The sequence below is a fragment of the Adelges cooleyi genome, unplaced genomic scaffold, assembly GCF_023614345.1.
Source record: "Adelges cooleyi isolate 19-005CV unplaced genomic scaffold, UGA_ACOO_1.1 ACOO_flye_CR_arks_rails_tigmint_CR_PRNA_2, whole genome shotgun sequence".
Taxonomy (NCBI): domain Eukaryota; kingdom Metazoa; phylum Arthropoda; class Insecta; order Hemiptera; family Adelgidae; genus Adelges; species Adelges cooleyi.
In genome coordinates this window covers 8,168,926-8,192,687 of record NW_026095860.1, presented here as the reverse complement: position 1 = coordinate 8,192,687, position 23,762 = coordinate 8,168,926, and the positions used below count along the sequence as shown (strand labels likewise).

Here is a 23,762-nt window from a genome sequence, read left to right as displayed (position 1 = left end):
AAGTTTACATTTATTAACACTTAATAAATAGTTATGGGTAATATATAATATACTATGTATTTTGATTTTAATACACTAATTTTTTATCTTTTCAATACTATTGTGTACCTAAATGTAATATTTTTCTAATTGATTCAGGACCATTCCAATAACCTTTGAGCATAACATTCCAGTAAATAATTGGCAAAATATCTTTTTTCAATCTAAACATACTTTTTAATTCATTTCCTTGATCAAATGGAAAAGTTTCCAATGGGTTAAGTTGGTAATCAAATTCTGCCAAAATGCATTTGTTATAACCAGTAACTAGTGGACATGACGTGTATCCATCATATTTTTTAAGTAAGGGTTTACCATTTATAGAATTTATTATATTATGAAAAATTACATTACTTTGGGCAGCCACAGCCGCTACTGTTTTAGATGTTGGACAGCTTGTACAATCACCAATACCAAATATGTTTTTATATTCCTTGTGGCATAAAGTAAATTGGTCAACATCTAAAAACCCAATGCTGTTACTGAGTTTAGACTTCTTTAAAACTTCCGGAGGACTCATTGGTGGTGTAACATGGAGCATTGAGAATTCCATGGTAATTGTTTTGTTTGGTTCATCAAGCAATTCAAAAGTAGTCTCGTTTTTTGATGAATTGATATTGATCAAATTTTGTCGCAAATTAACTGTAATATTTCTTCTTCTACACAATTGCTCTAGTCGGTTGGCATATTTTTTAACACCGAAAATTGCAGGTGTTGATGTATTATACATTATATTTGCTTTATCTCTTAAACCTTTTTTTCTAAGAAAATCTTCAAAAATGTAAACAATTTTTTGAGGGGCCCCAGGGCACTTAACTGGTGAATTAGGTAGTGTAAAAATTGCATTCCCACCTTTAAAATTTTGCATAACCTTGTACGTTTTTTCAACAAAATCAGATGAATAGTTAGTGCATACACTACTATATTGATCATCGAGTGCTTCTTTTAATCCTGTTATTTTATCGTAATCTAAATGTAATCCAATTGCCACCAACATATAATCATAATTTATTGTATCTCCATTTGTTGTTGTAACACTATTGCCTTCAGGATTAAAGGCATTTACTTTATCTTTTATCCATGTTGTACTCTTTGGAAGTACAGTTTTAGTTGGTCGACGAGCTTGTGATAGTGTCTTCATACCTCCACCTATTAATGTGAACAATGGTTGATAGTAATGCATTTCATTTGGTTCTAGTACGATTACATTTTGACCATTTTTGGCAAATTTGGATGCCATTGAACATCCTCCTGAACCGCCTCCAACTATTAGTATTTGGCAGTTTCGATGAATATATCGAGAAATAAAATAATTTGAAAACATTTTGCAATATGTTGCTATAAATTAAAATATCATAGGTACTTAAATTAATAATATAGAACTGAAGGGTGATATTACTTCCCAACTAACAGATATTACCTTATTACTATTACGACAACAATAAGATTTTAAGAGACTTATCTAATCTTATGTGTAAAAGTAATTATCCAACAAGTGGTTTATTCGCTATTCTATTTTCATTTACATCTGATAAGACCAATTATAAATAGATGATTCACTTTAATGATACTGATTCACAATAACTATTGTGTAATAGGTATGTTATCTATATTTGATTACTTATTATAGGCAAGCTGTCATAGGTTCCTAAGCCATCCTATTGTATATTTTTTCTTATCAAAAACCAGGTTCAACCACAATGTCGTATTTAAATATTGTGATAAAACAATTTTGATTTTTGTAATGACGTGAAAAATTTATAAGTTATAATGAATAAAACAAATTATTATAAATTGTAGTATTTACTTACTATATCACATAAGGCTTACTATCATTTTAAGGCTTATGTTAAAACACTTATTGTTTTTTTTTACTTAGCAACCATTTACACTAAGTTAACAAATTGTTTTTGTAGGGATATCAGTAGTTTATTTATTAATGAGTATAACATATTATTATGTAAATGTAAAATGTACTTGAAATACACAAAAATCACCAGCAAGCGTCGCAGCTATAATATAGTTTCACACACCGCACGTGTAAACATGTCAGCCAAAAAATTGTTTTGTTAACTGTTATAATATGGGCTTCACAGGTTTCAACTACTATTAGTTTCCAAAACTGAACAAAAAGTTATTATTTTTGAATGTCATTCATAGTTGACTGTTTATGGTTTTGTTTTTAACATAACTTAGTAAAAACGCTAACAAATTCTTATATTTTTACAGAATTGAAATTGGATCAGCTAAGTCTTACAATTATGTCTCATAAAAATAATTTTTTACCACCAAAAAAGAAAAAGGCTTTTATACATAGAAAAAATAAATAAATATAAGAACATTACAATCTCTTAATTTATATATTTTATTGATGTCATAAAAAAAATGTTTTTACTTACATTAAACAAAATCTAATTTACTTATACATTCAATTAACATAAAGTTACTTTTTAAAATAATAATAAAATCACTTTGTTTTGAAAAAAGCAGGAAAGATAAGGTGTTTTTATTAGAAGCTTACTTGGTGTATGTAAAATTAAAAAAAAACAATTTATTGAAGATTTTAATACTCAAGACAATGTTAAATATAAATAAATAGAAATAATATTCAATTATCCTGGAAGTTTCAGTAAAACAACCATTAAAATTGCACATCTAAATTAATATCCAATTATTTTAATAATAAAAACTCGTTCTAATAACTCACTGCATAAATATAACTCATTTTGATTTTTATTTGAAATTACGAATATTTTATAATTTCCATAAAAAAATTGTAATTTGAAATAAATAATTTTGTGAGAAAGAGAGTAAACCGAGACTGAGGCCTTATAATGCATTTTTTTAATGAAATAAAACAAAACCACAGAGAAAGCTAAATAAATAAAACTAATTGATTTATTTCTAAGCTTTTTTTTTACAAAAAAAAAAACCATTTTATGAAAATTAAATTATCTAATTAATAATTTGTTAATTATTTAAATAATAAATGTATAATATTAACATAAAAAAAGTATAACACAAAAACACACATAATTAATTTCATAAGTACTCAATGCAAAATAAAAACTTAATTTGTATACTAATTATTAATTAAAAATTATTAAAGTTACGTAATGAAAAAACATACACTTTAATATTTATTTTAAATATAAAGGGAAGTACAAATGTAGTTTACGGAATGTAAAATCAAAATGTATAGATATATGATGGAATTTTTTTTAATTGTAATTAAATTCTTAATATTTAAATTACATAAACCGAAAAAACGTAAAATGGATGGTCATAAGTCATAACTCATTAATAACAACTACACGCTATTTGTGAATAGCAAATTTGTTGGCTAGTTTTAAGCTAACTACATGTAATAAAACTTATTAAATCAGACTATTGGTTGTGAGAGCAAAATTGTTAGGAAAGGATAAGAAAAGTTACAAACCCTCTAGGAACATAAAAACTATTAAAAAGGTTTTGGCATGTTTCTCCTTAAAAACTAAATTTCAGAATATTCATTACATCGACTAGAAAATTTAAGTCTTCAGAAGAAGGTCAGTGGGCGGACTATAATGGCAACTTCTAAGTCAATTAAAAGCAACATAACCAAATCAAATAAAAACATTAATACCAGTAAATGTTATATAAAATTAAATTATATTTTGATTAATTAAAAGGAAAAAAAATTAATGGCAATAAAATTAATAATGGCACTTAAAAATGTCTGTGTTTTTTACCAAGAAATAAACCTTCATGGAAGTCGTCTGAACTTAATTCGTTTCTATCAATATGCAATGTTGAAAAAAGCTCTCCATCTGTCAAAGACTTAGGAAATGTAAATATATTCCTAGTTTTGTCAACCATATTAGCCGAAGAACACATCCTATCTGCACTGAAGAGAGTTTGATAGGAATGTGCTTTATTAGTATGAACAACATTGCATTCTCGGCATGATGTTAGATTGTCAGCCGATGTGCCTTTGTACAATGGTTTTAAAAAGTATTTTGGGACAGTTAGGCTAGCTGATCTTGACTGACGACCTGATATAGGAGATTTTGATTCTGGTGTGCGATTTATGGAAACACCGGATATAAATAAAGTAGGTGATTTTGGTATACCTGTGTCAGATTCAAAATCAGCAGATACATCATTATCAGCACTGTCTTCAGAATGGCTACTGAACTTTTCAATTTTTATGCTGAGGTTAGGCTTTGGAGGAACTTCAGCTTTACTGTAAGATTCTTTTTCCAAGGTTTCATCAGGTTGGTCCACAGCAGCAGTCTTTCCGATCTTACTTAAATGTTTAAATGATGTACTGCGAAAATTCTTGGGGTTATGACATGCAATCTGAGCTAAAACACTACACAGCTGAAATAAAATCAAATAACATTAATATACACTAAAAGGAAATAAAAAATAAGCATTGCATACTTACTTCTTTATCAGAACTTATGGGTGCAGCAATATTGCTGTCATCCAAAGACGTAACACTTTGGAATTTACCATTACAATCAATTTCCATGAAAATAGAAGTTTTTTTTTTAGGTAACACTTGGAAATCATACTTAAGTCTAACATTATCCTTAGTAATCTGATCATGTCCGTCATCACTGCTTAAATGGTACACATTTACACAATACCTAAATACAATTATTCAATTAGATTATCTAAATTGTACAAGAAATAGTTATATTTTTACCTTCGATTATTCTTATATAAATCTCTGCGAGAAATTAAATCACCAAATGATAATGAACGCCTAAGACTTGTGCTTTCCAAACGATTATAAATGCCTCGACTAAAATCTAAATAGTAACTATTTTTATGTAAATCACCTACTTTGAATACACCGTCATCAAGTTTTATACCACTGCACCTGAAATTAAAAGTAATTAATAAACCAAAAATTCTTGTAAATAACACATTTTTTTTAAAAATAACCATACTTTGGTATAAGTCTAGGAATATTTTTTAAATCATTGGCAGTTTCTCGGGAGGTTTTTGATGATACGGTTACAGTTTCACTTTCAGATTTAGACAAATCTTTGGTTTTAGCCAATGAAATTTCATCTAATGACATTTGTAATGCCATTTGTATCTGTTGATCGTCATCTATGGAATCTTCTAAAACATCTGTACAAAAAAAAGTAAGTTCCGTGAACATTTTGTTACATTTTATTTATCCAAAATAATATATATTTTGTAATTACCAGGATCTTTGCTACAACTAGCATTATCTTCAATTTTGCTTCTACAAAGTAACATTTTTTTTTAAATATTCAATTTTTATTAGGTAAAATAATATTGATTATATTACTTTTTTCTTTGCTGAGCATCTTTTATCATTTGCAGCCTTGACATTTCTAATGCCACAATGAGATCCATTGCAAATGTACCCACAATACTCGTACGTTTTTCTTTTTTTTCTAAAATATTAGCATGTAGAAAAAATTATGTAGGATAAATATGGTATTTAACATCATTAATAATATTATCAAGTATTAATTGACAGGGATTTTAAACAAAACAATTTTTTTGTTCGAGAACATGAAAATAAGTTTTTTTTAAATGATTTCAGAATGGAATTTAGTATTTACCAGGTTTATTGTTCTGAGTTTGAATACCAAATAAAATCTGTTACCAGTATCACATTTATTAGTGTAAGCTTCAATATGCCTAGACCGCAATGTGTTAGATTTATTTTCATAATAAAAATTATTTTTTCCAAAAAAATAAAATATTTGTACTTGTTAAAACTAACAAGTTACTTAGAAAAAAACAGAATCCAAAAATGTTATTTTGCCTAGGAAATACTAAAATGGGACTATAATCTAGGGACACTGTGTATAATATATTACAATTTATCAATTATTGATAATCAATAGAAGATTAAATGGAATTAAAATTTTTAAATCAAGTTACGTTCAAGCACATAAAAGTAGAACAATAAAATTTTTAAAGTTCCAGAACAGAACACAAATTGTTTAGTTTTGAACCACCATCAATTAATAAATTTAATTTCAATATACCTTCTTCTAAAAGAGTTTTATGACTATTTTTGCACCTAAGACTACAATATTCATGAAATTTAGAAGTCCGAGGATTTCGTACTCTAGCTTTATTGCATTGTTCCATTTTGCATTGTCCAAAAACACTTACAGCCAAAGCTCTATCTAGTTCTGTCTCCTTTTAAAATTGTAAATAATATGTAGTCAACCAGTTATAAGTATAACATCAAATATTAATTATTCATTCCAACTTTACCTCTTCTTCGTCAGAACAACTCTCAGGCCAATCCAATATAGCCGTAAGATTACGATGACGTCCATTGGAATCAACGATCCATGGGTTATCTGGATCAATTTGAATGGAATCTCCTATAGCTTTTTTCATTAAATCCTAGAAAAAGAAAGTTATTATTTATTTATGTTTGATCATTACTAAATAATAAATGATCGTACCATAGCGCTAGAAGTTGAATGTTTTTGTTGCAATAGACTAGATTTATTTTTAGTATTGGTAATATTTTGTGGTGCTGATTGCATGCTTTCTAAGGATATTGATCCATCTGATATGGCATTGATAAATTCATGACGTTTCCGCCTCAGAACACTTGTTGTATTAATAATGGCACTTCGTGGGTTACATATGTACTGCCTTAAAACCATTCCAGCTAACTTTTCAGTAACTTCTTCAACTTCATTCTAAAAATGTTTTAAAATAGTTAATGTAATTGAGTTTGAAAATTCAGTATACAATTATTTTACCTGCATAAATTCTAAAATATTTCTATTATATGCACTGCTCTGCATATAAAAACCATACACATAGGAAGCACATAAAACTCGTTTTGATTTTTGCACTTCAACTACTGCGTCTTCTACAAATTTTGTACGCTCATCATCTATTAACAGTAAATTAAGTGGTTTAAATTTTAAAACAAAAAGTATTATATATATATACATACGTCATACAACTTACCATCGGGTATATTTAAAGCGTTTGCAAGAGCAGTTCTCCATTTTTTCACTATTTTCACATAACACTCTTCCATCTGTCGAGTTACTTCATGTTTTTTAAATTTTGTGTAGTAGTGAAGGAATTTGCTTAATTCTAAACTTTGTTTATTCTTATGTTGTGCCTATAATATCATAAAATAAATGTGTATTTAGTATAGCAGTAAACAGTAAATAATTATTTAATCTTGTTTCAATTGTATTGTCATTTTATTTTCAGTTTTGATTTTTAATAAATAATTACATATTTGCTTACAATTAAATAGGAAAATATACAGTTAATTAAGTTATTATAGTTTACTGACTTCTTTTAAAAGGAGTCCTCTTTTTTCATCTGCTTTACAAACAGCAGAGGCACGGTTACAACGAAAAAACCCTCCAGTGGCTGACCCATGTTTCTTCCAGCTTTCTTGACACACCCAGCAAAATTCAAATTTACACTAAGAATAAATTTATAGTTAAAAATTTTTAACTATAAAAAGAGTTGGAATGCAAATAATCAATTTACTTTTGAACATCTCATATGATTACAGCCTTCGTTTTTTTGGATAGGCGAGTGACAATTTGGACAAGGCTTCGAGTTTGTCACAAGCCACAAACTATTAGCAGCCTCTTCATACTCCACTGTTGTTTCCCGAATTTTATCTGGCTTAACTTCAGAAATTTTAGTCATCCACTGAGACCACTGTTGGCAGCTACATGGTGTATGTGCATCACCCATGCATTCCCTGTAAATTAAATACATTAACGTGCAAGTACTTAATAAAAAAATATTAAAGTATAACATTATTTTACCAGCAAAAATAATGGCCTCGACCACAGTCTACAGAATGAGCTATTTTCAAATTATTTTTTGTTTTTTTTGTATTTATCGGAAGCCGTACAGCAAGCCCACAGTTTGGAACAGGACACCACTTAATAGACCGATTACTTTCAACAAATGCCTTAAATAAAAATCTTATTTAAATCTTATTCAAATAATTATAATAGTATTACAAATATTAATTTGGAGTCTCACTTCAATATTAAGATCAAAGTATCTTCTGGCCATTTCAGGGCTAACAATGTTTTCAATTAATTCAGTTGGAACAAGGATATGGCAGTGTAATGCTGGGCAAAAAATATTACTAGAATCTTTTCTTTTGATTTTATACGTTAAATATTGTTTCCAACATGAATTACAAAATTTATGATCACAACACAGTTTTATTGGACAGTCGGAAAATGGCAGTTCATTCAAGCAAATATCACACTAAAATACCATAAAATAAAATATAAATTAATATTATGAAGTAAACATAATTGATAAACAAAATATTTTTAAGTCACATTATTTGTAATATCATTCATTTTATAAAAACTTTATATTAATATTTATCCTAAACCTAAAAGATTAACTATTTATCAACTAAAACGTCAACATCAACTTATCATCAACATCAACTTCAACTTCAACCTTAACATCAACTTATCATCAACATCAACTTCAGCTTCAACATCAACTTCAACTTTAACTTCAAATAAATATTTGCAACAGCGGAGGTCCTTATAGATAAGCAATACTAATTTTTTTTCTGATTAAATTGATGTTAGACTTACTATAATTTCATCATTAACACTACGTTGAGCTTCTTCCAGAGTTGTTTGTGTTTGTTGTATACCGTTGAAGTAAATTTTTTTGGATGATTGCACGGATATAGGCACTTGAACTCCAGCAATTTGACAACACTTATCTGGGTCACGTACCCATCGCTCCAGTAAAATTTCTCTAGACCATTCTATAAGCCATTTTAGTATAATAAGTTGGTTTCAACTTTAAATAATAAAAAATGACATAATTTTTTTGGAATTTACCATTATTTTTAAGAAGAGCTTCAGCAGTAAACAAAGGCAAGTTTAACATGTCAGCCGTTTCAACTAGCAACTGATCCTTAGCTTCTTGTAAATCTTGGGTACGTAGGCCAGCATAAGTATCTTCTTCTCCAAAATCATATTCATCCACAACGGTTAAAACATCTTTTAAATCTTCACCCTATGTAACATTATTGAATATTATAATTAAAAATACTAATAAGAAGTTACCACACATTCATCTAAGGGGACAGTAACATGAAAGCGAACAATTTTTAAAGAGTTCTATATAAGCAATAAAAGAAAAAAGGAGGATTTAATAAGTGTTAACGTTAACTTGTATAAGCTTTTAAAGTATTATTTGTAAAGTACACAATTTTTTTTGAGTTATAGCCATTTTGATGATAGTGCGTATGCTATGATAAAATTGTGACTTTAGCACAGGTTTGAGCTATATAGGTCCAATTTCAATTTTATAAAAAGATAAGAATTCATTGACCTTATTACTAAGATATGTTGGAAACAGATTTATATAAAAAATCTCAGTTTATTATTTATTCTTGTAAATTACCAATACACAATTTCATGTGATTTCAATAACACACCAAAAAAGCAAAAATTAAAAATTGTTTCCAACATTACCTAATAAAGTAGCTAAAGAACTCGAATCTTTTTACAGAATTAAAATTAATCCAGGTAGTCATCATTTTGTTAAGATTTTGGTCTAAAAAAGTGAAAAACAGACTGCTTTCATTTCCCCCTTAAAGAGTTTGAAAAAAAAATAGTAAATCAACAGCTGTAATTTATTTGGGACTTAAGGCAACTTATATTAAATTCATAATATGGTTGTTACAATACATCAATATTACGGTCATAACAAATAATTCTAAAAAAAGAAATATGATTATCAGATATTGAATTTTAAACTAATAAAAAATAACAAAGTCCATATAATTAATTTTACTTACAAAAACCATTCGTGATTCTAATTTACGAGCTAAAGTTTCATGCCCATTATTTACAGCCAAATCACAAGCGGTAAGGTTTTGTTTGTTAGTTTTAAAAATGGGAGCTCCGCCATGTGCAAGCATTAAATCAACACAATATTGTAAACCCGAAGACGTGGCAAGATGAAGAGCAGTGTTTCCATCCTAAATTAAAAATATATAATGGTGTATTACATATTTATTTTTGTAACAGTAACATAGCTTTTATGGGTGTAGGGGGGCCAGCTGCCCCTTGGCGTATTCTAATTTAGGGTGTTTTTGGACGGTATACTATACACATTGACATGTGTATAGTATAAGTGTATATGTGTATATGTATAATAAATATTTTGCCGCTTTAGTCTCTAGTTGCGCCACTGTTTTGTAACTTAGAACTTTAAATAATTGAATGTTTTTAGTATAAAACTAACATTATTTTGAGCGCACAGTTGTATTTTTTCTCTGCGTCCATCCGCTATTTCAGCTCCCTGCCAGTTTAATAATAATGTAACGCAAGCAGCACGGCGTTCATGTGCTGAATATGAACTTTGGGGTGAAAGATAACAGACTGCATGAAGTGCAGTTTCGTTAGAATTATTTTTTTTATTTGGATTTCCGTTATGTTCATTTAAAAAAGCTCTGTAACATGAAATTAGTATAGTTTTAATTAGTTGTTATTTTACTATTAACATATAAAAAACGATAAAACTATTACCTTAATAGATGTTTCATTCCATGTTTAGCAGCATAGTGTAAGAGAGTATTATTGTTATGATTTTCACCACAGCTCAAATTAGGATCTAAATTCTTCAACTCGAGGGAATTTGAATACATCTAAAAATGTAGTATTATTGTTGTAATGATTAAGTTCTAAAATGGACATTGATTAATTTTTTAATTGTAATACCCGCATTGCAGCATACTCATCTCCTCGCTGCAGATGTTTTTTAAATTTGGTAGATGAACCACCCATAATGTTCCTTGTATGGTTTGTAACATTTCTAAGTTTCCATAAATACCCATAAAGTTGCTTGTACAAATATTGTATGTTGTGTGTACTCCATTGTGGGTTTGTTTCAATACCAATACTAACGTTTAAATAAAAACAAAAATATAGTAATTGCATTGTTCATACAATATAATTGTACGTTTCTTTGTTAAACATATAATAAACATAACTAAATAAAATTGACTTAGTTATCACTTGGATAACAATTAAATTTAAAAAAACATAATAATGCCAATAAAAAAAAAAAGAGTAGATAACTACAGCATTTATTGAAATAATTAATATAACTTTAAGTTTTTAAAATAATCATCTTTATTAGAGATAAAAGACTTAGGTAACTTATTATCTATTTAAAATAATAATAAACATTAAAGCTTGGTAGCATCACTACAGTATGCTAATTTTGTTATGTAATACAGAAATACAAATTGTAACACAAATTAAGGTATGGCATATACAATTTACAAGATATTGTTTTAATATACTCTAATAAATTTAATAATGTTTTATTATAGTATGTATATATATTTAATGTTGGTATATTTGTAATAATAAAAATGTGTATATTTAGTAAATTTATTGTCCTAGTTTTAATAATAAGGTTAAAATAGTAAGGCCAATAAGATATTTCATACACATTTTAAATAATATCATTGAATAAATAAAAATAGTATAATAGAAAACATTTAAAAAAAAGCATAAAAAATACATTGAAAGAAATAATCTATTAAATAAATGAAGCGTGTAAAAGGAAAGTATTTGTGCCATATAAAAAAATGAAAAAAATGGTTGACATTGCATTTTATAAAACGTTTAGGAGGTATAACAATGTAGTGTATTTTGTGGTTACGTGGTTTCATAAACACATTGCAATAGTTTTACTTGATTAATAATATATTATTAAACAATTTTCTTTTATTCTGTAAATAAAATTATATTAAATTAAATTGATAATATTTTCTTAATTGCCACTTAAAGAAGTTATCATCACTAAAAAAAAATTAAAAATACATAATGAATATACAAAAGGTAAGTAAACACATAATTTGTAGTTGGTTTTCTTCTACAATTTAATAGTCTCATATCATAGTTTATAACACATATCATGAAAATTACATATGGGACAAAAATAAGATGGCAGAAGCTCTCATTACACTCATTACATTTTGAGTGTATAGCACTGTATAAATATTATAAATAGTTTGTCAGTTGAAAATCTTATTGTTTAGGGTTTCCGATAGTGACAGTTTTCGTATAACATGTAAGTTTAATATTTATAGTTGGGTTAATGAAAAATGTAGGATGGCTTATACTGATGTTAACAGTGGTGTACATTAAACTTTCTAATAGAAAAGGGGGATTTAGGGATTCAAATAACACATTAATATATTAATGTTATTTTAATGGCGTTGTTATACTTTATTATGGCTATAGGCAATTTTAATACAGTTTTTTTTTTTGGTCCTGGGGGATTAATCCCGAACCCCCTCCCTATATGTACACCACTGGATCTTAAGCAATGCTGGGGGTCAAGTCAAAACATTTTTGTTGATCCATCTAAGGTGTAAATACTTACAACTTTAAAAATGTAGGTTGCCAAATATTTTACTAATATAATAATATTATTTGTTAAAGATTTGTGTTTGTGTGATAACATTAACGACTTATTGCTTTGGGGATAACGAAGAACCAGACATAAATCAACCAACCAATGAAGATAATGTAGAAGATGAGCAAATATATAGCAACCACAAGTATATTGACGACGATTTAATAGGATCCATACAAAAATGTAATAATATAAGTATTTACAATTTTATAATAATTAATATATTTCTTATAATCGTTGAGCTATAATATTTTAAACAAAAAAAAAATTAATATATTTACTATTAACAGTTATATTTTTTTTAGGTTTAAGTAAAATTAAATTAAAATTTGTAAAATGGTTTATTTTATTTTTAGATGAGCCAGGAAGAGTTCAAATTAAAGTCTACAGAGGACCAGATATGATTGAGAATGGCGAATCGTACGCCCCGCATGGCTATTGGGTTAAGCAACCATCAGAGGATTATTAACGACCATTATTTTTTATTTATTTTATAATTATAATTGTTATACTATACATTTCTAGAGCTTACTTAATATAAAATGATGATTTGTAGTTGAGTTATGATCGCTTATGCAACATAAAGTTTAATGTGTACCACATACTTTTGAAAGTTAATTATTAAATAATAGTTACTAAACAAAATTTCACAATTGATATTTTACATTTTCACTTGTTTTATGGCACTTCTACTAAAAATTCCCGTCTTGAGCGTATTAATCTCCCTATATATAATAACTATTATAAAATATAAATACAAAGACAAAACTTATCAAAACAAATGTAACAGAATGTTGCGCCCGCGCGAAAATCAACATGGAATAATAAACAAACCTAATAGATAATATAATTGGAATTTATGATAACTGATTTATCATATTTTAAAAATCGTAAAAACTAAAAAGTGAAAACTAGTTTTCATGTAATAGATACATTTTAAATTGGAAATTGTAATTTTATTTGTTATCAAACATCATTTGTATCAAAATTAAAATGTAAATGTCTTCACTTATTATATTACCGTTATTAAATATTATAAAATAAAAACAAAGAGTATATTTGTTTTTTTATTATACTCGAAAGATTATTTGCACATCGCTTATTAATTGTTATGGCTTTGTGTGTGGCTGTTGTTAGCAAAGAGGTGAGTAAATGTTTAGGGCGGTTACACGCGAAGCCACTTAAGAGCGCTTCTGTGAAGCATTGCTAATCAAAAGAGTCAGACAGATAAAAATTGTTTTACATAGACCACACTTGCATATTGGTATCACTAACAGCCAGTTAAGGTGGTAGAATGTGACATCTAAAAGTGACTTCGTGTGTAACAGCCCTTAAATGTTTTTAATGAAGCATTGAAGTAAGGTTAACTGTGCTTTAGAATGCTCCTAAATATGTGGCTTCATTACATCCTGAAGATGAACTACAAATACAGTATGAAATACATTCATCAATAGACTTTGTTGAAGAAAAGTTAAAAACTGGTAAAAAAGATATGCGAGAGTTGTACTTAGGATTGTTGTATTCTACTGAAGACCACAAAATGTATCCTTTTTCAAACAAATTGTGCTAAAATTTTTATGACATAATAAAAAATATCAATTTATTTTAAAATAATTTTCCTGAAATATTAAATAGATATGGATATGTAACAAACACAAAAGTGAAATTTTTTGTTGTTATAGATGCTAGTAACTTGACACTAAGAGATAATGAAATTCGATTTGTAAGTAAATTTAAATTTATTATTTCAATAGTTTTTATGTTAATTACTTTAAAATTTTTTTAAAACTTCTGCTTAATGTTTAGTATTTTAAAATATTTTAGTAAATAAGTACTTAATTTTACTATTTTAAAAATCAAATTTTAACCATCAATGAAATGCATGATTTATATTTTATTGCCTTGGTCCCTATTAGTTGTATAACATTTGATAGTAAAGACTTAAGAAAGAAATATTAAAACATAAAGAAACATGATTTGTCAGTTATTACATACCAATACTTGGAAATTGAAGGGGTGTGAGGGCCATAGCCTCTCAAGTCATAATTTAAAAAAAGAAAGCTGAGGCTTTAGCCACCCACCATACTGTCGCATCGTTTTCTGGGCGAGCAATCGTCCGGTGAAAAGGAACTGCCACCCCTCTCCGGCGACGGATTGACGACCCGTCCCAGAAGCTAATTCGTCAAGAAACCATCTCATGATGGGAGCGTTGGGTCTTCATGGCCCGTTAAGCTACATGATTATGATACATAATATGTACTTATAATATATCTTATATTATATATAGGTGTGCATAGATTTATGTAAATGTGTATTAAAAATAGGGAAAAACCTTGTTATGAGATACAATAATAAATTTCAAGATAATTAGATCAAAATGTCTCACAATGTCTTGATTGAAAATTCTAAATATTTGCTAAACTTGGTTATTATTAACCAACCAATTAATAAAACCTAAGTTCACATTTTACTGGTTACGACTATTTCTCTCTATGAAGTGTTGTTAATATTTATATTAACTTGTAGTAAATTATTGATTTGATTTCAGATGTTTAGGAAATTGCATACTGCGTATACAGATCTAATGTGTAACCCTTTTTACATACCTGGAGAATATATTACCTCTGAGTAAGAATATTGTTGAATATTTAACATATAAAATATTTAGCTCAAAAATATGTTTGTATTAACTTTTAATATTATAATTTTTGTTTATAGGAATTTTGATAAGATTGCTAGAGGCATATTAATTGGTAAATCATAGTTAAGAAAATATTAAAGGTATAGTTTATTTGTAAGTATTAGATATGGAATTGTGAACAAATATTATTTTTATTTTATAATTAAAAAATTGTTTAAATGTTTTGCAGAAAATTACTTTTAAATGGTGTAAAATATATAAACTGTGATTAAACATTTTGTTACGAAAATAAATTATTTTGTTTTAAAGTTCTAGAATGTTTTTTATTTTCTAATTAGACTGTATTCATATGTATTTTAAAGGTTTCTAATCCTTAAACCTATCTTGAAAAACATATTTTCTAAATAACGGGCCAAGTTAAAAATTTAATTAGGTAAGTACTTAATGCACTAAAAGTAGAATATATTATTATTGACATACCTACTATTTATTTGTATGCCTGCAGGTTTGTTTGTTTGTTTATACACTATACGTTTGTGTATTAACATGTTAATTTTGGAGGTTTAATGTAGTTGAGTATTATTATATTACAATATAAATTTAGTGTTTACGTCGTCGCTCTAGAATCATTTTTAGGCGAATTAACTACTTGCAGCTGCTACCCCTGAATCCCCTTAAATGCGTATCTAATAAATAGACAATTTATCTATGAGCAACTATAATATCAAAATTGATTATTCTTATTTATAATAAATATTTAAGAAATTGGGTATTGGGTAATTTTTCGTGAAGTATCAACCAGGTATTCTGTTTATCAGCCATCAAATAATTATTGTTATCAAATTAATCGTTTGTGATAACAAGACTGCAATTTTCATGTTATCTTTTAACAATTCATAACTGTGTAAAGACCATGATTAAAGATATCTTTCATTGTGGTAAAGACTATAATATAATATATAAATAACTAATATTTAGCTTACTTTAAAAATTAAAATAATGGCATATTATTATAATTCATACTTTAAATAATATGTACAAATCGATTGTACATAGGTAGTATTTATAAATGAATGATAACTTAATATTTTAAACTGATATTTATTATTATGTAATGAGTAAAATAAAAAACGTATTTTACTTTAATGAAAGACGAAAGTGTAAATAAGGTAATAAGTTAGTGTCCATTCAATGTTGGATGTTGGAAAAAAATTTAATATCATAATAATTAAAAATAGAAAAACGCAAAATGGACAAAGTCGATAGCAGATCTACTGTAGATTTAGATGAACCAGATAAGCTGCCTCGCGATCTTAGTATATCTTATTGGGATCTGTTTGCATTAATTCTTGCAATAGTTAGTCATATTGTTGATGTTTGCATTGATTTCAATGTAGCCTATCAGTATTATAAATATGAGAAAAATGTGTATTTTGTATTAACAATTGTTTTCATGGCTGTTCCATCTATCATTAATACATATATGAGTTTAAAAATGTATGTTATTACCTAACCATATTAAAAAAAAAAACATTTGAGGTAAAATGATTATTATTTATTTATTTGCAGTTATTCTTTACAAGAAGATATGCAAGAAGTTACTAGAAAATTCTTAAGAAATCCGGCATTACTTCTTATAATGCTTTTACTACAAATGGCACCAGTATTTCGGTATGCATTTAATTTTACTATTTATAATTCTATGTTTAATTTAGAACTTTTTCTAAACTTAAACATATTTTACATAGTGGTATTTACAATTGTTTTCTGTTGTGTTTTTACTTTTTGTTTGTGATTTATATTTTTAGTTAGCATAAAGTATATATTACTTAGATTTTAATTTTGTACTAGGTTAACCTTAGGAGGGTTAAACGTGGATGTAGAGTTAAGAAATTGAAGTATTTGGGACTATTAGGCAAGAAAATAAAGGGGTTGTAGAAGATATGATGAATAAATAAAGTGTGATATTATGAGGTAGAAAATTATAGTAGGTGAACACAAAGTATTGTTTAGGATTAAGAAACTTTGAACTTAAACTACTTTTAAGTATAGCACTTGAATATTTAAGTCTCAATCAAGCATATACCTTCCGGTTGATATTAGAAATTGAAATTGGTGCTCATAGGGTCTAATATGTAAATTATGCTACTACTTAATGCATTTGTATTGGAAATATATAAAGTATGTTTGATTTTGTATTTAGTTAGTTGAATGTGTTTAGATATTATGATGTCTTGAAGTATGCAATAAAGTCTCGTAAAGCAGCTCAAAACGGAAATTATGAAAACCAAAGAAAGTATTATGCTCTTATGGCTAAAGAAGATTCATACGTGTCTTTACTACGACTCTTTGAATGTTTTCTTGAAGCAGTTCCTCAGCAAATATTACAAATATGTATTGTACTAGTAGAAAAAAATCATGGTTCCACTTTTCAAAGTAATAATAAGTGTTTACCTATTTTATATTAACATCAAAGCTGTTAACATTACGTACAACCAAGAGATTAAGCTTTTATGCTATGTAGTTTTAGTGGTCCTTCTTTAAGATCATAACTGACTATATCAGTTTAAAATTATCTTTTGCTTTTACATTTTAAAATAAGAAAATGTGTTATATACTCAAAGATAAAACCTGTCCATTAATAAATAATACAGAACTTTCTACTAGTACTTAATGTTCTATTTCCAAAATAAAAAACATAATTTATTTGATTCATGTCAAGCATATTTATCATGCCGATGAGTTTCAGATAAATCCATGTCCATAGTTTTTAGTAAGTTTTGGCTTAAAACTAAGGACATGGATAAATCTGAAACTCATTCACATGATAATACAATTCACGAAAGCTTTAACCAAGGGCGGATCCAGGGGGGGGGGCACTAGGGGCAAGTGCCATCCCCGTTAGCAAAAAATTATATTAAAAATATTAGTATCGAAATCTCTGAATTGACTATTGAGGACTAAACGGCTATTGAGGATGAAGCCGTTAAAGAACAAATCTGTTCTTCCCCTACTTACGCCTATGCTCAGCTATATTATATAATTTCTCCTATAAAGTGCCCCGACTGTAAATAGATGCTGGATCCGCCGTTCGCTTCAACACATTCATAAACATATTTATGTTATTTTCAAGCTACGTTATTAGGTGGATTTTTGTTATTTAAGGTGTTTAAGGATGGTGTTGCTTAAGGATGCAGATTCATTCATCATTGCTTCTGCTAAGTGGTGGATATACTAAGTGATATGTTTTTTTAATTTCATATACCTGAAAAACTTCACAAATTGTTTTATGATTTGTATTAGTTATATTTTATTTGCATGGCTTCTTTTTATCATAAGTAATAACCATTATCCTAATTAACATTTTTATTATTTTAACTAAATATTTTACTTTTACTCAATTTAATAAAATAATATATTAGTAGACTCAACATACTATAATTTTTGTCTATTGCAAATTAAAAGATTTTTTTTGTTGTCAAAATGTGTGTTAACTCTTTAAACAACTAAAATGTAAAAGTTGTTTTTTTTTATAATTTTTGGAACAAATTAGATATTTAGTCACGGGTGGTATCTCTCTGACCAGGCGGCTGTCTAAAGAGTACTACTATCCACCTCCAGGATGACCAAACTACACCTTTACAGCCTAATCCTGGTCAGAAATTCCGTATGAGAATAACAATAAAAATAATGATTTAAAACCAATATGTTGGTCTTGCACGGAAAATAGTATTTTTTTTTTATTATTACTTAATATTTATTTTATGTAAAACTGCCAATCAAGGGTCACTGCTGCCTGGGTGATTGCCTGTGCATCACTGATCACTGTATGTTTTGCTGTGTGCCACAAAACTTTTAAGACCAAACAAAATGTACTGTTTTTTGTAAGGCATATGAAAAATACTACTACTTTTCATATAATAGATATCAATATGTAGTTTAATTGTTTTAACAAATATATTTTTAGTTGATCATTTTAATTTATAATTGAAAGCCAATAAAAAAATTATAATATAAATCTTGCCTTGGGAAGTAGATTTTAAACAATTTTCAGTAATTTGTGTTGACGAGTTTATGGAAACCAAAAATTCATTTTATCTTCCAAAAGTGTTTTACACAAAAGTTGGAAATATTTGTCAAAGATAAAATTGTACATTTTATAAATATTTAATTTCTAGTTGTGCATCAAGCAGCATCAATTGGAAGTTCGACTATTGGAATCGCATGGGCAATGGCATCATATCATAAAAATGTCAGAATTGCCTATGAAGAGAGAAAGAATATTGGCAATATTGGTACTATACTGCAATTTTTATGGCATGTAACAATTACAGGCAAGTTGTTTTATAAAAAATACAATTGTTGCTTGCAATGTTACTTAAAAATGTAAATAGTTATAATTTAAAGTGTAGTATTTTTTTTATTAGTCCTTATTGAACAATATTATGGCTCAGAAGTTGAGTATATGAACTATTTAAAAAGTTTTTTTTCAATATTATTGATATGTATATAATTTTTTTTTTAGTTTCAAGAATTTTGTCAATTAGTCTAGCAGCTATAGTATGGCCTATTTCAACTGGCATTTCATGTTTTGTGCATTGGATTTCCATGACTTTATGGATTTTTATGTATCAAAATGTAACTTTCTGTATGCCGGCTAATAAATTAAAAGAGAGTGGTGCCATGCAATTTTTCTTCTCAACAATATTAGGATTAGTGTACATATTTACTTATTTATCACCTAGCGAAGGTCAGGGAAGATCTAGATACCGCTATTTAGGATATTATGGTATATTTTTATTTGAAAATACGTTTGCAGTTACTGCTTGGGCTATTACAGGCGTTGATCAGATGGAGTGGTACTATTATCCATTAATGATTGGATCAATTTTGCCATTTTTTATTGGTATTATTTTTATGACTGTATACTATAGGTGTTTTCATCCACACAATACGTTTAAAGATGACATATCAGATGTAAACGGGACAGCAAAATATCTTCAACAAATGAATGCAAATACTTAGAAAATGTATAAATAATTTTAAAGACTGATTTAAAAAATAATGAACAATTATTAAATGATAAACATTTATTATAGAATATTTTGTATAAAATAATTATAAACGATTGTTTTATGTACAATGTGAGTTGTATTGTATTTAACACATATTTACAAAGTAGTATTCTTAGTTGTTTTCAAAGCAGATTTGATGCATTATGTCAATTTATTCTTAGACTTCATTTAAGGTTGTGCTTCAGTTGGATTTTGAATGACAATCATTATAAAGTCTTTATCTGAAAAAATTAAGATATACAAATTAGTTTATGATGTGACAAATTAATCAAAACCGAACTGAACTGAAGACCTTAGTTTGGTTCAATTAGAAAATCAAATAATAATTAAAAAACTAACAAAACAAAAATTAATTGGTAGTTACAAATCAAATAATATGAAAAATATCAAAATTAGATTCAAGTGACGTTTAGTTAAACATAAGAATTAAAAGGATAGAAGGCTATCATGAATATATTCTGTTGTATAAAAAATATTTATATTATTGAGGTTGATGTAAGTTGCTAATGTCCTGATTAAGGAGGAGAAGTAAACATATAGAATTCTATGCTTAGCGAGGCAGAAAGTTGGCCGATTTCTAGAACTAAAGGTGGGAACAAAGATTAGACTAAGAAGAGAGCTGTTGTCAAATGCACCATTTACAATTTTATAATTGAAAATAACATCTAAATTGACTCTTAGAATGTAAGGAGTAAATACTAGTTAAAGCACTATTTGGATCATAATTATGATCAGTTACAACAGGAAAATCAGGTGTCTTAAGGGCTTAAATATCGCAATAATTTATTTTGAATATGCTTAATTTTAACTATTCAAACAGCCATTTTTCAGTAACGAACGGACTAAGGTGTAGTAAAATACTATTAGTAACTTAACGCAAGTAAAGTCCTTTGTATTCCTAATAAGAAACTCTAATGTTCGCAATGTTTTTACTAAAATTGCTATACAGGAAGTTTTATTATTTATCACTTATCACATACCTAATTTGTTCTAGCTAATATACAAGATGGTTGACACAAAGTTGAGTTACAAGATATCAATGAAGAAACTGATGAGTGCTCTTATGGTGCACCGCTACTAAGAAGTGAATTTAATGCCAGTCTTAGAGATTTGAAAAATAAAAAAGCCCCGGGAATAGATGAAATCCCCGGAGAACTACTACAAAACGCAAGTGAAAGCATAATAGACGCGATGTACTATATTATGAAAGATATATATGAAACAGGAGTAATACCGAAGGACTTTTGCAACAGCAGAATTTTAACATTACCAAAAAAGAATAAAGCTGACTCTTGTACAGATTTTAGAACTCTGAGCTTACTCCCCCACGCCTCAAAGATACTCATAAAAATTATATATCGAAGGATATTTAATAAAGCCAACCAATATCTTGGAAATGATCAGTATGGATTCAGAAAACAAAAGGAAACTAGAGAGGCAATATTAGGACTCAGGATCTTAATAGAAAAACAAATATCCCGAAATAAAATAACATGCTTATCATTTATAGATATCGAAAAAGCTTTTGACAACATTGATTGGCAAATTATGCTCTCAATAATGAAGGAATTAAATTTAGATTTTAAAGACAGGAGAATTATATATAACCTCTACAAAAATCAAAGCGCAGAAATTACAATAAATAATGAGTCAGCTAGTGCGAAAATACGTAGAGGTGTAAGACAAGGGTGCCCACTTTCACCATTATTATTCAACTGCAACATAGAAAAAAGTATAACGGAAGTTAAAGATAAACTTAACAGACTTGGGATTGGAATCAAAGTTGGTGGTATATTGATTCCAATGATCCGGTTTGCAGACGACATCGTATTATTAGCAGAAACAGAGCACGACCTTCAGAGAGCCCTGGCAGAAATGCAAATAATTATAAATAGGTATCAAATGCGTATAAATTCAGGTAAAACAAAAGTTTTGGTTTGTGTACGTGAACCCACAATTAATGCAAATATTTATTTAGAAAACCAACTTATTTCCCAAGTTTCTAGTTTTAAATACTTGGGAAGTTTAATAACATCAGACGGAAAAAGCTCGCAGGAAATTAAACAAAGAATCGGGCAAGCAAAGGCAGCTTTTATCAAGAAAAATAAAATTTTGGTTTCGAAAAAAATTAACAGAGAAATTAAGAAGACATTTTTAAAAACGTTTGTATGGAGTGTAGCTTTATATGGCTGCGAGACATGGGTCATTAATGAAAAGGAAAAAAGATCCCTTGAAGCATTCGAAATGTGGTGTTGGAGACGTATGGAGAAAATAAACTGGACAGAAAGAGTAACAAATGAAGATGTACTGACCCAAGTTGGAGAAACAAGATCCATAATTAAAGCCATAAAGCGACGACGATGGGACATGATGGGACACGTTTTACGCCATGACCAAGAATTGCATCATACTATAATAGAAGGTGCAATTGAAGGACGAAAACCACCAGGAAGACCAAGAAACTTGTACATATCTCAACTGAAAAATGACGCAGGGATTGATACTTACGCCGGATTAAAAAGACTTGCTGAAGATCGTGATAAATGGAGAGCGAAGTTAAAAACGTTGTAAACCAACCTAATATAGGTTGAAAAAAAAAAAAAAAAAATATACAAGATGGTTGACCAAAATAAAAAAAAATATTTATAATGCTTGAAAACAAAAATTGTCCAAAATATTATTGTAAATTGTACTAGAGAAGTTATATATTATAGCAATCACCTGGCGACACCATAATTTCATGTTTTTTAGTACGCATTCGTAAGAACATTAAATCATTTGATGGATCCAGATCTCTCACTACACTTTTTGATTTGTCAATCAATTGTTGTATCAATCCCGCATATTGGATGGTAGTAGCATTATCTAGCGTGGATTTTATAGGAGTACCTGTTCGTTAAATATATGATAATATAAACGGTTAGATATAGGATATTTATTTTAGACATCTAAATTAAAAATACAAACCTTCGTTGTTAACAACTATAGTGCCAATAACGCCGCGGTGGGACTGAATACGTTTAAGAGTTTCTTCTACTTCACTAGCCATTTTGGCTTTTAAATAATAAAAAATAAGAATGAATAGAAAAAATGTATACTGGAAATAAATTCAGATTTGAGTAAACGGCAAAATAAAATTGATTACCTAGATATTCTTAGTGGGTGCCGTATGGTGACTGGTGACGTGTTTGGGGCAGTTCTTCTAAAAAATGATAAGAGATAAAGGTTCTTCCAAAAGATAACACAATTTTTATTTTATCAGCGTGACCAACCCAGAAACACCAAAATATAAAATCACATTCTATCAGTCTGCCAATTTTATCAGAATAAAAGTAACTAAAATATAACTAACGTTTGTCAGAGTTAACTGTTATCTCTAGAACTAAACGGCAATAATTCAAATGATAAAAAAAATAACCGTGTTAAAATATATTATATTTTCTTAAATAGTACACATTTTTACGATAGATTTATAATGACAAAAAACCAACTAGTTCATATGACGACAACGATAATTATTGGTAAATAAAATTTACTTTCGT

General features: G+C 27.9%; 6 protein-coding genes across 12 annotated transcripts; 3 read left to right on the top strand and 3 right to left on the bottom strand.

Annotated features, from left to right (window-relative positions):
- On the bottom strand, positions 1–1,570 carry LOC126833526 (sulfide:quinone oxidoreductase, mitochondrial). The gene has a single exon (XM_050564924.1). It carries the CDS (start codon positions 1,361–1,363, stop codon positions 98–100), a length of 1,266 nt encoding a protein of 421 aa, XP_050420881.1. The 5' UTR covers positions 1,364–1,570; the 3' UTR covers positions 1–97.
- A 1,607-nt stretch (positions 1,571–3,177) lies between these two features.
- On the bottom strand, positions 3,178–13,289 carry LOC126833522 (ankyrin repeat and IBR domain-containing protein 1-like). The gene is made up of 22 exons (XM_050564918.1): positions 13,037–13,289; positions 10,794–10,974; positions 10,602–10,720; positions 10,318–10,525; positions 9,869–10,051; positions 8,904–9,081; positions 8,649–8,827; positions 8,068–8,301; positions 7,845–7,993; positions 7,558–7,777; positions 7,355–7,489; positions 7,015–7,174; positions 6,801–6,937; positions 6,495–6,737; positions 6,298–6,432; positions 6,063–6,219; positions 5,351–5,459; positions 5,244–5,284; positions 4,980–5,166; positions 4,733–4,909; positions 4,469–4,673; positions 3,178–4,401 (listed from the first exon to the last, which is right to left on the bottom strand). The coding sequence occupies exons 2-22, from the start codon at positions 10,857–10,859 to the stop codon at positions 3,748–3,750; spliced, it is 3,876 nt and encodes a 1,291-aa protein (XP_050420875.1). The 5' UTR covers positions 10,860–10,974; positions 13,037–13,289; the 3' UTR covers positions 3,178–3,747.
- Positions 11,218–13,304, top strand: LOC126833533 (uncharacterized). Of its 2 annotated transcripts, none has more exons than XM_050564939.1 (3): positions 11,218–11,340; positions 12,531–12,687; positions 12,861–13,304. In XM_050564939.1, the coding sequence occupies exons 1-3, from the start codon at positions 11,290–11,292 to the stop codon at positions 12,971–12,973; spliced, it is 321 nt and encodes a 106-aa protein (XP_050420896.1). In that variant the 5' UTR covers positions 11,218–11,289; the 3' UTR covers positions 12,974–13,304. The 2 variants fall into 2 exon arrangements, with proteins under 2 accessions (XP_050420896.1, XP_050420897.1); XM_050564940.1 differs by lacking the exon at positions 11,218–11,340 and adding an exon at positions 11,738–11,924.
- A 179-nt stretch (positions 13,305–13,483) lies between these two features.
- On the top strand, positions 13,484–15,455 carry LOC126833531 (trafficking protein particle complex subunit 2-like protein). The gene is made up of 5 exons (XM_050564935.1): positions 13,484–13,648; positions 13,883–14,046; positions 14,140–14,227; positions 15,053–15,132; positions 15,223–15,455. The coding sequence occupies exons 1-5, from the start codon at positions 13,616–13,618 to the stop codon at positions 15,266–15,268; spliced, it is 411 nt and encodes a 136-aa protein (XP_050420892.1). The 5' UTR covers positions 13,484–13,615; the 3' UTR covers positions 15,269–15,455.
- A 634-nt stretch (positions 15,456–16,089) lies between these two features.
- Positions 16,090–20,263, top strand: LOC126833529 (XK-related protein 6). Of its 4 annotated transcripts, XM_050564930.1 has the most exons (6): positions 16,090–16,314; positions 16,384–16,642; positions 16,715–16,816; positions 17,367–17,581; positions 19,324–19,479; positions 19,671–20,263. In XM_050564930.1, exons 2-6 carry the CDS (start codon positions 16,395–16,397, stop codon positions 20,168–20,170), a joined length of 1,221 nt encoding a protein of 406 aa, XP_050420887.1. In that variant the 5' UTR covers positions 16,090–16,314; positions 16,384–16,394; the 3' UTR covers positions 20,171–20,263. The 4 variants fall into 4 exon arrangements, with proteins under 4 accessions (XP_050420887.1, XP_050420886.1, XP_050420890.1 ...); XM_050564929.1 differs by having other exon boundaries at positions 16,090–16,642; XM_050564931.1 differs by lacking the exon at positions 16,384–16,642 and having other exon boundaries at positions 16,091–16,314; positions 19,671–20,261.
- LOC126833532 (dynein light chain roadblock-type 2-like) lies at positions 20,244–23,430 on the bottom strand. 3 transcript variants are annotated; one of them, XM_050564937.1, is made up of 5 exons: positions 23,366–23,430; positions 23,188–23,274; positions 22,942–23,109; positions 22,729–22,797; positions 20,244–20,441 (listed from the first exon to the last, which is right to left on the bottom strand). In XM_050564937.1, the coding sequence occupies exons 2-5, from the start codon at positions 23,267–23,269 to the stop codon at positions 20,389–20,391; spliced, it is 372 nt and encodes a 123-aa protein (XP_050420894.1). In that variant the 5' UTR covers positions 23,270–23,274; positions 23,366–23,430; the 3' UTR covers positions 20,244–20,388. The 3 variants fall into 3 exon arrangements, with proteins under 3 accessions (XP_050420894.1, XP_050420893.1, XP_050420895.1); XM_050564936.1 differs by having other exon boundaries at positions 20,245–20,441; positions 23,188–23,415; XM_050564938.1 differs by lacking the exon at positions 22,729–22,797 and having other exon boundaries at positions 20,249–20,441; positions 23,188–23,415.
- Between the last annotated feature and the right edge of the window lie 332 nt (positions 23,431–23,762).